Here is a 15,369-nt window from a genome sequence, read left to right as displayed (position 1 = left end):
CGTACACCTTCCCCCGCAAGAATAGTAAGCGGAAGTTTTTTCAAGAGCGACAAATTCAGAAAAAAAAAAAAAAAACGTGGGACCTCTCCCTGATGTTAACCGGCGCCGTGGAAGAACGGCAACGGTGGTAGTCGTCTCCGATGTGACACTGACCAGTTAGAATTCATAGCGTCGCTTTGTAAAGTTTCTAAATCGGCGTGCTCTCGCCATTAACGGAAAGTACTCGGAGCGGAAGCGGTTCGCTTCGAATCATCACGGAGACTCAGAGACCAGAGAGCGGGTTTGTTAGTCGTTTAAGTCGTTTATCACAAACCCTTCTGTCTCCTGTGAAATTAAAGTTCTGATACGGATCGAATTTCGTCTTCCTCAACAGGGCTGGTTACAGATTTTCCAGTTGGGTACAAAAACCATATTTGGGAAGCTTAGTCGCCTGAAAAAGAAAGCGCAAAAATGAACGAAAATTATGTTTCTTCCCGTGTTTTTCTCAGACAAGATGCTGACAAAGATGAGCAGACAGAGGTGTACGACTACCAACTCCACAGGTTCAAAGATCAGCGAGACGAAATGCTGGAAGGGGCGAGCTCTTGGGCAACACAGAGGGACGAAATTCTGATTTCCGTATTAAAATATCCAAGATTTCAGAAGGGTGTATCTTCAACAGAAGATAAATAATGGCGGAGGAGACTGGCTTTGGCATCTAGTAGCTTTGAATTTATTAGTAAAATGAGAGTCTTTATTTATGTACTCCAAGGGTACACGCTCGTACAGTCGTGGCTGGCAGTGGATTATTATAATGGGAATTGCCTAGTTAGGATAATAGAGTCACTTGTGTTTGAAATAGCTTGAAATTTGATTCTCAAAGGTAATCTGACTGCGAATAATTTAATTCGTTAATATATTAACACATCTGCTAAAATAACAGATTCGGATAAACTTATCCACCGGCTCTCTGCTACTTGCTGTAAAAAACTAAGGTCAAGGTTTCAGCTTTTCATATCTTCGGCTTCAAACAAGACAGGAAACGATTAAAGAGGGTACAGTTCTTTCTTCTCCTTCTGTTTTTTTTTTCAAGTATGGATGATCTACCTAATTACCTAATCGATTGTAAATTGTGTTTGAAAAATGAAAACCAGTCTCGTGTTTTCTGGGTCTGTGTAGCTCAACCAAAGGTTGGCTTTCACGGAATAAATAAATGATCAGAAGTGCATCAGCGTAAATTAACGAAACAGGTTTTGACCGTGAAGGTGTGAGAGAACTGATAAAGACACCAAAACTGCCCAGCCACCCCCTCCATGGCGACATTTCCAGCGAATCCCCGTCTAGCTCAGAGTCCAGTTTGAGAAAACTGATTCGACAAGGTTGATCAGCCCCAGAAAACGACATTGTATCTACAAAACCTCTCTTTGGGTTCTATATTTTAAATCAAACTCTCTATCAATGGGTTGTTCAATCATTTTATTCCTCCTAGTAAGTTACAGAATTTTCATAGTTTATCTGAAATCTGTTTTCTTCAATGTTGCTCGATTTGTTTCTTTTACTATATTTTCATCTGTGACAACCAATCAGGCAGTTTTAGCCCTGAAGATGTTCAAAGAGAACAATGACAAGGTTAATCTGTTTTCAGTGATGTTCACATGCCAGACATGGATGGATTTGAACTTTAAAAGAGTTCGTTGGGCTTGAATTGAACTTACCTGCCACTGTTGATTGCTTAAATTTCTTTTCTGCTTTCAAAATTCTCCCATTAAAGGAATTTTTTCTTTCTAGAATACAACCTGCGAGGATCAAGCCTTTTGCTATTTCCCACTCTTCTCCATGACCTCATTAAGCTCTCTTCACTGAAACATAAAAAATCATCAAGAAGTTGGAGACAGGTGAGTGAAGCTGCCCCTACTAAATACAATACTAGCTTGCAGTTTTAAAATGCTCTCAAACAAGTAGCTATTTTAAGGAAAATCCCCCAGCATTTGTCTAAAGCTGTCTTTCTCTCAAAGGTACCATCTGATCATTTTCTTATACGTAGCAATAAGAGAGGTAGAGTTGAAAAACTAAAAAGAATAAGAACCAACGCGTCATCCTGATCACCATGAAAAACCAAAGGTTGTGCTTTGGGTGCCAAAATGCAAATCACAATACGTAAAAGGCAGCACTCCCTGCACAAATGGGTGAGCATTACATTCATCTCTACTTTCTGCTAGTTGAGCCTCACAGCCCTGCAAGAACTAAACCTCTTCTAGTTTTCACATTCCTAGCAGTTGGCTGAGCTTTACAACCTATGCAACCTTTTGAAGATGCATTTTGAGCAAGATTCTGTTTTCTTCCCAAAGCCAACATAAATAGGCTTAATCATAACAACAACATGCTTAATAAAATAACCACCCTTAATAACTGCCACCCATAACAGCCACTAGTATGAAATAAACCGCCCTTATAACAGTCATTAAGGTCATGCCCAACTTTGCCGAAAGCCACAAGAAATACACGGCTGTGCTAGGAATCAAACCTAGATTCTCCAGTTAAACTCGTGCCTTGTCCATTAGGCCACAAAGTCTTTTTTGCAATGTAATAGTGAGTTAAATTGTTTATCGTTTGACCAGCAGCTACTTTTAAAAGAACCCCTAGTATACCCTTTCCAAAACCAGAGAACAGGTCAATAACTTTTCTAAAGCAGCCACCATATAATTAAAATAGAACAAGTATTTCAGTAAGAAAAACAATAAGAATAAGGTCCAGCATTATGCCCATCAAGGGAGCAAACAAAGAAAATTATGAAACATTGCACCATTTTTGAGAGTTTGCACTGATATCATATTCAGTGTTTCCTTCTCAAGTAGTGGACACCAAGGCCCACTTGAAATTCTTCTTATAGACAACCATTCCCAAGAAATAACTACAACCTGCAGCAACGTCATAGTACTCAAGTCTCAAAGAGAAATGATATAACAGTCCTGATAAAAACAAGAATAGCAAAGAAAGTATATCAAAGCAATTGAAGGACTTTCAAAAGCAAAAGCAAAATCACCAGGAATTCCTCACCAAGTCTTTGGAGAACCCATGAGGAGATTCAGATGCTGAAGCTCATGATATCTCTCACATGCCAACAATCCCAACTAAACAACATTCTAATACAAACCAAGGCAGAGATAACTCCAGGTACTTCATCGGTATATAGTGGGCAAGTGAACCTGGGGACCTTGCAATTACTTGCTAATTCCAATGGCTATTTGAAAGCTTCTAAGCTGTTCTACCTACTCTAGTGTTCTCTAGAGACTTAGACCTGCATTTCTGAAAGTATGTTGTGCTAACAAATTTTGGAACCTCAGCTCCATGTTTTACTTGCAACAAAAACAAGATTAGGAAGTAAATTTATATTCATCCATGCATCATGGACTGGGTTGAATGACATCATAGAATAGCATTTCTGGTTTATCTCTTTGTTTGTACCAACTCATTCAGCAACATCACAGGATAGCTGTCAAAATAAAAGAGGAGAGAGAGAGAGACAATGTATGGACTCTTCAAAAGGGCTATTGCTGTGTAAACTAGAATCTCCACAATCAAGCCCATCAATCCCACAAGAATGATTCCAGGGACCACAATGAACCTAAAAAATTAATGTAGAAAAATCTGACACTTTAATTTTGTAATTTTTATATGACAAGTACTCTCATTTTATCATCTAAGCATAAGACCCACAATCATTGTCCAGAGCCAATGTTAAATTTTCAATTCATATTAAGCAAAATTCTTTTTTTTTATTTTTTCTTTTTATATTTCCAGTAACCAAGAAAGAGAGATGTCCCGAGATCATATTCAATTGTGTGAATTTCACTGGAGCCTTCTTCTTCAAGAGGTGGGGATATGAATAGTAGCAAAAATCAGTGAAATCTTGGACTATAGTGAAGCTTCCTTTAATAGTACCCCATGTCCCATCCTGGCCATTAATTAGAATTAATAAGACAAGACTATAGTGCAACACACGACTGTTTCTTGATTAAGGAATCAAAAAAACTGAGAAAAGCAAGTGAAGTGCATCAAAACATTACCACAATACAATGCACCTATTTGATTCCAAGCTGATACCCATAGTGTAAAAATCCATAGCCAACGTCAACAAGACACTGCCAGCAATGTTGAGTCCCATGCACAGGCCAAATAGTGGTGGCAGAGCAAATAGCAGAGCAACTTTAAGTGCAGCATCAAATCGACGAGTCCTACATAGATGGGCCCATCCATTTAATCCCATCAGCCAGAATGAATATGAAATTCTCAAAACTGACATGCATGTAACTCTTAATAAAAAACAGTTCATGAAAACTAAGAGAAATGCAGATGGTTGGGCTACTCACTTCACTAGAGCATAAGCAGTGCAAGCAACATGATAAGGTAGGAGCCCCAAGATAACACTAAAGTTCCCATTAATTATTATTGAACCTGCAATAGGTCATACTAAAAGACCTGGAACATCTAAAACAATTAGCTAAAAGTGAAATTATTTAATATGGATTGCAACATTACCACTTTCATGAAAATAACATAAAAAACAATTAAAAAGACTTAAAACTTGAAATCAAAACAAAAATTAAAAAGCAGATAATTCGCAAGACAGATCCCAGAGGAAAAAGGTTCCAGTTCTATTTACCAAACAGAAAAAAGAAACTAACGTGAAAACACAACGAAAGGATGAAGGTTAAAAAATAGAGAAGAAGAAAGTACAAAAGAAAAGGCAAGATAACAATAATGAAATAAATCTCTAAGCATCGTGGAATCAGCCAAAACCAACTTTTCCCTGTCAAATGCGTAGAAAACTAAAATCCCAGATAAAAAACAACATTGTACCTTTCAGAGCAACAAGAACGAAAGCTGAACCAAACGTAAACATGACATAGACGATAAAAGAAAATATTACCCAAAAGACAGAGAGAAAATGAAAATAAAAAAGAATAAGAAACCAAGACCCGTAGAGAATGAGGAAAGAGGCTTATTGATGTGAGAGTTGGGGAAGAGAAGAGGAAGCAAGGGGGAAAGATAGACATTGAAGATTCTTCTATAGAAATCACTTGCAGAAGCCAGAGCTTGGATCTTCGATGGGTTCTGAGCATGATCTGTCTAAGAGGCTGAAAAATATTGTTCGATGGGGAGAATTGGAAAAGGAGCGAGTGCAGGAAGCAAAAAGGATTCTCTTAGGGGCGGAAAAATAATTTAGGCGAGGAAGAGGGAGGAGGAGAGTAAACGGGGGAAAATGGGAGAAAATATTATACATTGCAGCAAAGGAGACTACGAAGGCAAAAAGCGCTGAAGGAGAGAAGGACAACGGGTTGCCGGAGGACAAAGACTTGGACAGATGGAGGAGAGTTTAGTGAAAGAGGGGTGGCGGAGGGACGGAGGCACAGTGTCGATCGGTGGAGGAGATTCGTCTGGCGGGAAGTCGAGGGAGCACACCATTTCGTTACGTTGAAAAGTAAGTTTGACTCAATTTGGATGTTAAAGCTTGTCCATTAATCACCCTTTGCACTGATCCGACGGTTCATGTTTCGTCTTCGTTATTCGTATGGGATTAGGTACATCCAAGCCAAACCAATGGCAAACTTTTCGAACTCCTTCGGTTTTTATAAGGCTTTTAACAAGTTAAACTCGAGATTTTCTAAGTTCGACTTGTTAGCTCTTGAACCGATTTGTTAGTATAGATTTTTTTACAAAAATATTATTTACTCTAATTGCTCTCCTCAATTCCCCTTTTAGTTGAATAAACACTATTGACGGAGGTATTTGCTTATTACAAAGTCTTTGATTTCTCTGAGATAACTTGCAACTCAATGGTATTATGTTCATCACAATATTCTTTTTTTTTTGTATTTTTTTACTTTTATAGTTTTAAATATAGTTTAAAGTTCAAACCCAACTCGAGTTCAAGCTCAAACTAGGATACAAATTTTAGACTCGAACTCAAACTTGAGTTTGAAGTATTTAAATCAAACCAAACTCGAAAATATGCAAGTACGAGCTTGGTTCGGCCCAATGCCTCCCCTACATCCAAGATCAAGTTCAACCTCACTTCACTCTTTACCAAAAAAATATATTTAATTTCTAATACACATAGAAAAATTATTCGTATGCATGTTTGATGACAAGACAATGCAATGACTTGTAAAGTGGCATGGTGTTAATTCATTCCGTTATTGATACGGCGTACTGTCGTGGTACCACATATGTAGGGGTGGCATCGATGCGAGCCTGATTTAAATATTTCGAATTCGAGCTCGAGCCAAGCTTAGCCTCGAGTTTAAAATTGTTATTGAGCTCGAACCCAATAATTTTAACTAAGTTTGAGCCGAGCTCGAGCTTCAACATTCATTTAAAACTTTTCAAAAATTACATGTCTTGAGTTCGAGCTCCAACATACATTTAAAATTTTTCAAAAAATACATGTCAAATAAATTGTATATAAAATTATACATATATTTTACATAAAATTGGGCATATATTTTACATAAAATTGGGTATGACCTCTACTTAAAATTGAGCATAAGGGTAGCATCGAATCCAACTGAGTTTGAACCTTCATATGTTCGAGCTGAGTTTGATTTAAAGATTTCGAACTCGAGCTCGAGCCGACCTAGCCTCGAGCATAAAATTGTAATCAAGCTCGAGCCTAATAATTTTAATTGAGTTCGAGTTCGAGTTCGAGCTCGAGCTCTAGCCGAGTTCGAGATTAACCTACATTTAATACTCTACATAAAATATATGTCAAATAAATTATCTATAAAATTATGAATACATTTAAAAAAAAGAATGATAGGGGAGGTTCAGGATTGAATCTCGATAATAGATTAGAACCCACCAATACTAATCCTGTTTACCCCAAATGTTGTCTAGCTTATTTTTTTATTTTTGAATCTGGCCATAAATTTACTATGGCCTCCTTAGTGCCCTGATTGAAAATTTATATTATAAGAAAAACTAGAAATATTTTTCCTAAGATACACATTTCCAAAAAAACCTTTAAATACAATCCTATTACTATTAGATACTTACTAGAAAATTACAAGAAATATTTTAAAATTTTTTTAGGAAAGTTAAATGGACCTCTTATTGCCACTTCTAGGGAAATAAATAAAAATTAATAATCAATTTAATATATTACTATACTTATCGATAAAGTTTTAATCAAATAAAATGTCAAACACAAAATTACTATGAAAATTGCCTCATGCTAAAAGTATTATAGCATCAACTATTAAATACTTATTCAAAATTTTTCTATACGGTTTCTAGCTCATCTTGGCTAGAAAATCTAACTTAGAAAATTATATGATTTTTTAATAAAAATTTCTAATTAGAAAAATATTTCCAAAAAACATGAGGCACTAACGGTCCCTATATTTCTACTAAAAATGTTTTTTCAACATTTATTGAAAAAACTACTAATACTAAAATATTTTTTCAATTTCTTCGAGAGCCATGAGGAAGGGACAAAGAGTTTTTTTTTTTTTTTTTCTTGTTTTTGATATCGCACGTGCAAAATCGTCTAGCGTCGGGTTTCATTGGTTTATGATCTCGCACGTGTGACTTTCACACGTGCGAAATCGACTTCACGCTGGGGTGGGATAAATTATTTTCTCCCAACTTATGTATCTCTTTGTACTCTGGTTTTCCACCGTGACAACACAGAGCTAAGGCGCGGCGCTGGCGAGGACCTGTCGTCGGCGTCGCTGTGGTGACGGAAACAGAGGAGGCGAAGAAATCGGAGGGAAGGGGATGTAGCAGCCGGCGAGGAGCTGTCGACGACGATAGAGGCGGCCAAAGCGGCGGACGGGAGGGGCTAGGTGATCCCCCCCCCCCCCCCCCCTCTTCTGTAGTTGGGTATTTTTTATATTAAGTTTGAAAGTTGATTATTTTTGTTATCTAATTTATTTATTGATATTTACTTTTTTTTTTAACTCGGCTGGGTGGGGCCAAAATAATAAAGAAAAAAATTATTTCAAACCCTCATAGGTCTTTGCTCAAAATTATATTGGTTTTCACGACTGAAGCTATCAAGCACTCAGTTATCTGTCCAAAGAGACAAGCTTTAAAGGGATGAGAGCTTCCCTCATTTACGTGTGCATGCTCCAAATTACAGCCATGGCGATCAAGCAGTCTCCACTCCTGCAATTGTTTGCACTCCACGCGTACGAGGGAACAGTAGATAAGGTATTAATACATGCTCTCTCTTCTGCACGTTCACCTGCTTACTGCTCTACGATCATTATGAACATACGAAACATAATCTGAAGCGATTGTGACCAAGAAATTATGCTCGGAGACGTAGACGTTATTGAAAAGAAAAGACCTAAGAAGTGGGAGAAGTACTTGGAAGTGGAGCAATCAACCAGGAAGCAATTTGTGGGAGGGAAATCTCTCCGACCTGGGAAGGAATCCTCCCTGTCTTTCATCTTCACCATGGTGGTCCCTGCTTTTGGTTCCCTTGGTGGGTGCCCAATCCATTTCCTCTGCAGGGAATGTGCCCTCTTTTGCCTCCCTTTGCCAGCATAATTTCTCCTCTCCTCTTCTCCTCGGGAGAAACCCGCATTGTAGTGATTGATGATAGATCAATCTCATCAACCCTTATGTCATGGTCTAGATTCGAAAAGAAGAAGATTTCGGAGTTCTGAAACATTTAGGATGAAGGAGGGAGAGAGAGAGAGAGAATTTGCCGAGGCTCAGTTCTACTTGCACCGGAACATTCAATGACACTGCTCAGTAGTGATTACCCCGCATCACGCCTGAATTAGAATATGGTCCAGTTCTGAGCAACAAGCTCGTTACGAAGAAGACATGGTTGAATAATTTGAAACTGACATATACCCAGATTAAACAAATCAAAGAATCACACTGCAAGTCGTTGGGACTGGTGCCAATGACTACGAAAAGCAGCAGCAGAGGGGAATCTATGCTTTTGGAGTACTTCTTTGCAGATATCGTGATAAATTAAGTTAACGAGAGAAGCCACGAGTAAGAGAGATTTCTTACAGAAGCAAGGAAAAAGATGGAGTTGACACGGAGTCAAACATGATGGAGGTCACATGAAATGGTTCACACTTGAATGATGTTATCTTCTTCCGCAAACAACACTTACAAAGTAGAAACCCTAATTATTCGATATGGGGAAACTTTGACTTAGAAGGGCAGCGACCGACGCTTTGATGGGAGGAATGTAAGAGGCGGGATTTGTCACCGCACCGAGGGCACAAAATACCCGCATAAGAAAAACCAGATATCTCAAAGCAAAAGGGATATCGATGAGTGGAAGCTGTTTGTCAAATTTCCCCAGTCAGGAAGACCCACTCGTCGACTTGCTTTTGGCCTAGGATTCCAATATGCAGAATGAATGTGAGATCTGCAGAGTCTCCCAAGAAAGCAAGATGATGATTTGTAAGTCCAAGGCACCACGCGAAATGAGTTTGTCGTATGGAAAATCTCGTTGCTTAAAAGGGACTTTCTTTCTTCATTACCCTTGTCTACCCCTCGTCTATTAACTCCGTAAAGTTGTGGGGAAGGAATGTTTCTCCCTGATCCTAGGAGTGATTATTAGCTTATTCTGTTTTCTTTCTAGGCACACCTGGTTTTACGCGGACGGATTTTTTTTTTCTCGCCGGAGTCTCTGAAGGTTGGGTCAAACGCTCGTCTGGCGCCACTGATTCTTCTTCCACTCTTCTGGGATTGCAGTTTTAAACAACCTCCGCGTTGCTCTCTCTCTTGAGCCAAGACTCTGCTACAAGGAGGTAAACGATATTTTTTTTCAGAACGTGGGTGCTGGCGGTGAAAATGTAGTTCTTCTTGTCTGTACCTCTAGCTTCGACTGCATTTTCTTTTGTCTCTCGTGTGTTGCACCTTAATAGCTTCTTCTCCGAACTATGTAACTAGTAAGAGATTTTTTTCTGCTCTTCACCGAACTAGTTCTTCTGGTCTCTTCTTTCTATTATACTCTTTTCGTCTGGTTAGTCTAGCAGGAAGCAGTTTTTCTATGCTTAGTGTTGTTCTCTAACTAACGTCTAGACGGGTTCATCGCTCAGGCAAGTGTTCCTAGTACGAAGACACGAGTCTTCATGAAATTCCATGCAAGCTTTAATGAGTTTTCTTCGCATACTAATACATTTCTTTCTACTAATCTTGATAAGATTCCGGTATGAATGGACATCCTCGATTTCCTTACTTTCATGCTGAGACGCGGCTTAGGAAACCTCGTTAGATATATAATCACAAGTAGCTCTCATCCTATTATTTCATCTTCTCTGAGAAATTTATCAAGTTTGAGTCCTGGACTGTTGAGTTCTGCAATTGCATGTCCCCTTCAAGTTGGTTGATTCTCAGATAACAGGAATTTTAAAAGGGGAAATGTCATAGAAGCTCGCATGGAGCTACTAAAACAACTCTCTTGGGATAATTCTTTCCCTCAAATGAATTTGCCGTTGAAGGGCAATGACACGATTCGTTCTACAGATCTGTTGCCTGGAAACTTGAAATTCTCAGCAGTCTCATAGCAGATGTTATCATAATAACATATCAGTTGTAACAGCTGCTTTCTTCCTTCCTTTTATCCTGTTTTAGTGCTCAAGCATGTCTATGTGATAACTGTCAATTATAAATCATTTGAAGCTTCAGTCCATCACCAGCATTTGAATCTGCGTTTCAGAAAAAAAAAAACTTTTTTATCTCCTGAATTGCTTGTATGGTTTTTCATTTAGTTATTCTGAACTCTGTGAACTGAAACTGTGAGGAGAATCCTCAAATCAACCACTCCTGTTACTTCTTATTTTGTTTGTGTATATCAAAATAACATTCATGTAGAACTTGAGAAATTTCTTGAAGAAAAGAGGCAAGAAAACAATATGTATACATATGAAATAAAATATTATTCTAACTCTATGAATGTAAAACAAGCAAAGACATCTACAGATCTTGCAGACATCAATTCACCAACAGCGAACCTGGCTGTTGAGCAATGGACCGCATAATAAAGTCCATTACTTGCAGACGCAGCTGCTACCGACGTGCATTACAGCAACACCCACGATGCGCTGTGCACCTCCTGGACATTATCTTATTAGGTACGAGATGCCTTAGTATTATCTAATATTACAAGGGTAGAAAGTATCCCATGAACTAAGACTTTTAGTTTATTATGTACAGGAATTTGGATGATGCCTTTTTTTTTTTCTTTTTTGGATTGTGGAATGTACGGGATCCTATGATCAGTATATATTAAAGAGCTTGTGCAGGCTTTCACTTCCACGGATCAATCTGGCAGCTGGAGGTGGAGGTCGATGCATAATCCGATGCCGCTTCTGTCTTATTCGATTGCCGGAGGAGGTTCATGTGATCGGAGACATGAAAAGCATTGGCCGTGTTCGAGTAGTTGGATTCTTTTGAAACATCGTCTTGGCTAAGTTGTGAAGCAACGAACTTGTCAAGAACTCTCCAGTCTGTAACCTGATCGACTGCTTGCTCGGAGTTGTTGTTGTTGTATACTGAGTTAAAGTGATTCTGGTGGCTTTGCTGTAACTGCTCCTCTTGAGTGAGAGACGACGAATTGAGGGTACTTCCCTGGTTGATATCAAGGCCATAAGCAACAGCTGAGCTGCAGCTTACAGTGCCAGCGGAGTTGGGAAGTTTGGGGCTCTCTAACTGGGGGAGTTGAAGGAATGGATCATGCGGCATGTGATAGTGTAGCTCAAGCTCTTGCTTGCAAGCATATGGGTGATGGTATCCCATCTCAGGCTGAGACATCCTCTTTGGAGAATCGAGTTCTGGCATGAAGGAAACTTGTTCATCGTACCAGCAGGGTGATTCATGCTCGTTCACTTTTCTTATTGCTGCCAATCGCTTCTTGAACACTCGGCACACCACCCACCCCTCCTCCTGAAAGGTATAGAAACATGAACTATTAATCAAATTAACAGCTTAAGAGAAAAAGCCTCTGCAGTAATTAATTTAGCGATATTCAAGAAAAAAATAAATAGGGGTTTTGCAGGCAACTTAAGGGAAGAGCTTCTCAGCTAATGGTAGAGGCATTCAATTAAACTACTAATAACTCGTTTCCTTAATTGCTCGCAGGAAACAAAAAAGTTCATTCTGCTCCACCTTCTTCAGTTATCAGAGACAGAAACAGAAGAAAGTGCAAACGTTTTCAGAAACAATATTAATACTACATGCAACAAGTGCAGAGTTGAGTTAGTTACCTGAGGAGTCCCATTTTCATTTGTTTCGAGGCGGTACTCGTGCATTATCCAGTCCGACTTTTGTCCATTTGGAGCTCGTCCCTTGTAGAATACTAGGGTTTTCCTCATGCCGATCAAGTTATGCTTAGAATATATGGCTTTGTCTCTTCCAGTTGCTTTCCAGAATCCTGCTGTTGTGGCTCTGTTGGTGCGAGTCCCAGTAGGGTATTTCTTATCTTTATGGCTGAAAAAATACCAGTCGCTCTGCTCCTCAGTCCCTATCTTGCACTTTTCTGCTCAAACAAAGAAGCACAAAATGTCAGCAACATTGATCAAAGGCTACCTGCTTCAGAAAAGAGAAGATTTATAGCTGCACTGGTTATTACCTTGAAGGTCCCACGGTTCAATTTTGTAGAGGTCGATATCTTTAATGACGTCCAAGTCAATTCTTCTTGAGGCAACCTTCTTCCGAAGGTAGTAATCAACAAGCTCCTCGTCTGTTGGATGGAACCTAAAACCGGGGGGAACATGTGAAAAGGTATTCATATTCTCCTTGGGAAGAGAAACCTGCATTTCACATGGTAAAGAACATTAGCATTGCAATGGTAGTAAGTGGTTTGCAAAAACTTCATCTAAGACAAGTGTGGGATCAAATTGGCAAAGCCTGGTGCATATGCATGGGTCGTTTTTGGATAAGAAAATAGAGAAAAGAAGTGAAAGATAATGTATGAGTGTTTTGAGAGGTAAACAAAGAAAAACCACTTATTCAGTTACTCATGGAAAATTGGTACATAAGGTACAAATATCGAAGAGCATCACGAGGGCTCAAATCACTCGAACAAGGAGAACGAGACCTATTCTCATGGGAGAGATAGATCATAGGCACTCTTTCCCCTTGTCGTTGGAGGTGACTATCCCCTTCGGGACCGGTAGATCCTCTCTCATCTACATTAACACCTGGAAATTATACTCCATAATGTTTTTCCTCTCTCATGTATTATCTGCCCATGAAAATGAGTTGCAGGTGCTTAAGTTTTCTATTTCAACAAGTAGTGAGGATCTATTTTGTAGAAGAAGGAAAACCATGCATTTTTTTTTTTTATCATTTATAGAACTCTTGATTCCTTAAAAACTCTTTAAAATGTATCCCTATACATATATAAAAAGCAAGTGAATGCTATTCTGCATGAAAAAAATCTGGTCCATGGAAGATAAGCGTCCCAAGCATTGAATGAAGGGTTTCAAAGGGTTTTGCATGCATTAAATGGACGAGAAACTAGGCTGCTACTTACATTTACTAAATCAAGTCAAGCAATCAAGAATTCCATCCTTGTGGTCTGAAATTCTAAACTCACCATGCTTATATCATTGTTCTTGGAAGTAATGTTTACAACCATGAGAGATACAATTTATTTCCTTAATTTAGGGTTACTGATTAGGATTAAATGTAATAGTAATTTTTTCACATAAGACCCTATTTATCAAACAAAGGTATGAAGCATCAACCTTAGGTTTCTCAGAACCCACTGTAACCACTGTAATAACATGCACAAAACAGACAATCTGAGCAAAAATCCATGCCTATATTCTTGCTTCTAATTGACATTTAGTAAAGAAAACCTAGCCAATGCTCTTCTCAAAGACAAGTACAAACATAAAATATGTACAGGAGCTTGCAGTTAATCATCCCCTAAGTATATGATTTCAACTCCAGAATCTTGAGAAAGGGAAAAGATTGCAGTAAGAAGGAGAGTCTCAAAAGTAACATTCAGTTGAATTCATTCAAGTTCGTCTTTCCTCACAGAAGAAAAGAGATGAGTGATTTGGAAGAAATGCCTTGATCATGGCAGTGTTGAAAACTTGAAGTAAAGGAAGGTATATGTGAGGGTTGACAATCACTCTGACTCTGCAGAAAGAATCCAGCTCGAAGATATATAACTCTATTTGAAGAATTTGTCTCGACGTTGGTTTATCAAGCCCTTGTTTGGTTTCAAAGCAAGATTTAAAGAGGGAATTGTAGACATAACTCATGATCAAAACCACAAGAAAAATTTCCCTTTTTTTGCTGACAATTTGAACGGAAACCAGTAACGACACAGTATATAAATTCTTCGTGATTGGTCATGGAGGGAGAACGTAGTCGTAGATCTGTGCAGCATAGAATTGTAGAAGTTGCAGCATCCTAGATCTAGTTTATCTAGGTTAGAAGTAGAGGGTCAGAACCGAGAATGCTTGACAACACGAGAATAATGGAGTCAAATAATCGTAGAAAAACCGAAGACATGATCGACGTCCATACCAAAAAGATAGAAGAAAGAAATGTGGAACCTCACAGTTGAAACAATCTCTTCGGTCCTGTTAGTTCTTTACCCTAACTGGAAACGAGACTCCACAGATCTGCGTAAGCTCCAACGCGTGCTAATAGGGTGAGATGAGAGAGATAGACTGGACAAAAGTCGAAGAGCAGCAGCAGGCAGCAGTCCCTTTCTTAGTCGGGAATAACCGAAACCAAAAGAAGCCCCGAAAAGACAACACAGGTCTCGGGAATCGAACTCCCCGAAAGCTCCGTACACTTGTCGAACTTTGTCGGAGGAAGACTGTCGGGATCTGATCCCGAGAATGAACGACGTGAAGGTAGGCCAGGAACCAGCTGGAAGCTCAATCGGAGAGAGCTCGAACATAAAAACCAGAAAGGCGGCCTTCGGAAGGCGAGTTTGGCGAATGGGAGAACGGCTAGACAACGCGCTTAAATAAGACAAACGCCCCACTCCCCCTTCTAATCAGCAATCACACCTCCCTCCCGCGCTGGATTGCAGGAAAAGCTTCGGCACCACAAAAGCGAAAGCCAGAGAGAGAAACGCCTCGCGGGAAAACGGCGGGAGAAAAGGCCCAGCGTGCGTGGCGGCAACCGTCACCGCCACCCGCCACTGAAAGAGACCACCACAGATTACGGCCCAAACACCGTCTTCCTCTTCGATCCTCCTCCTTCCTCCTCCAAAATCCTCGTCAAAATTAAACCAGAGAGATCCAAAAAAGAAAGAGGAAAGCGAGTATTATATCTGCTCGATCGAGCTCAGAGACACACACACACAGCATTCTGGTGGTGACGTAACTCGTCAGCCTCTACTAAAAAGCCAGTTCATTCTTCTTTCTCCTTTTCCCGCTCACC

General features: G+C 39.4%; 1 protein-coding gene across 4 annotated transcripts; it reads right to left on the bottom strand.

Annotated features, from left to right (window-relative positions):
• Nucleotides 1–10,948: 10,948 nt before the first annotated feature.
• Nucleotides 10,949–14,835, bottom strand: LOC137934400 (NAC domain-containing protein 7). 4 transcript variants are annotated; one of them, XM_068778699.1, is made up of 4 exons: nt 14,500–14,835; nt 12,587–12,767; nt 12,222–12,493; nt 10,949–11,901 (listed from the first exon to the last, which is right to left on the bottom strand). In XM_068778699.1, the coding sequence occupies exons 2-4, from the start codon at nt 12,744–12,746 to the stop codon at nt 11,266–11,268; spliced, it is 1,068 nt and encodes a 355-aa protein (XP_068634800.1). In that variant the 5' UTR covers nt 12,747–12,767; nt 14,500–14,835; the 3' UTR covers nt 10,949–11,265. The 4 variants fall into 4 exon arrangements, with proteins under 4 accessions (XP_068634800.1, XP_068634802.1, XP_068634799.1 ...); XM_068778701.1 differs by having other exon boundaries at nt 14,529–14,835; XM_068778698.1 differs by having other exon boundaries at nt 14,534–14,835.
• Nucleotides 14,836–15,369: the final 534 nt, after the last annotated feature.

Source organism: Aristolochia californica, unplaced genomic scaffold, assembly GCF_029961685.1.
Source record: "Aristolochia californica isolate CCGP_79_NKW_82.1479 unplaced genomic scaffold, dmAriCali1.0.hap1 SCAF_6, whole genome shotgun sequence".
In the NCBI taxonomy this organism is placed as follows: Eukaryota; Viridiplantae; Streptophyta; class Magnoliopsida; order Piperales; family Aristolochiaceae; genus Aristolochia; species Aristolochia californica.
This window is presented reverse-complemented; position numbering and strand designations above follow the sequence as displayed.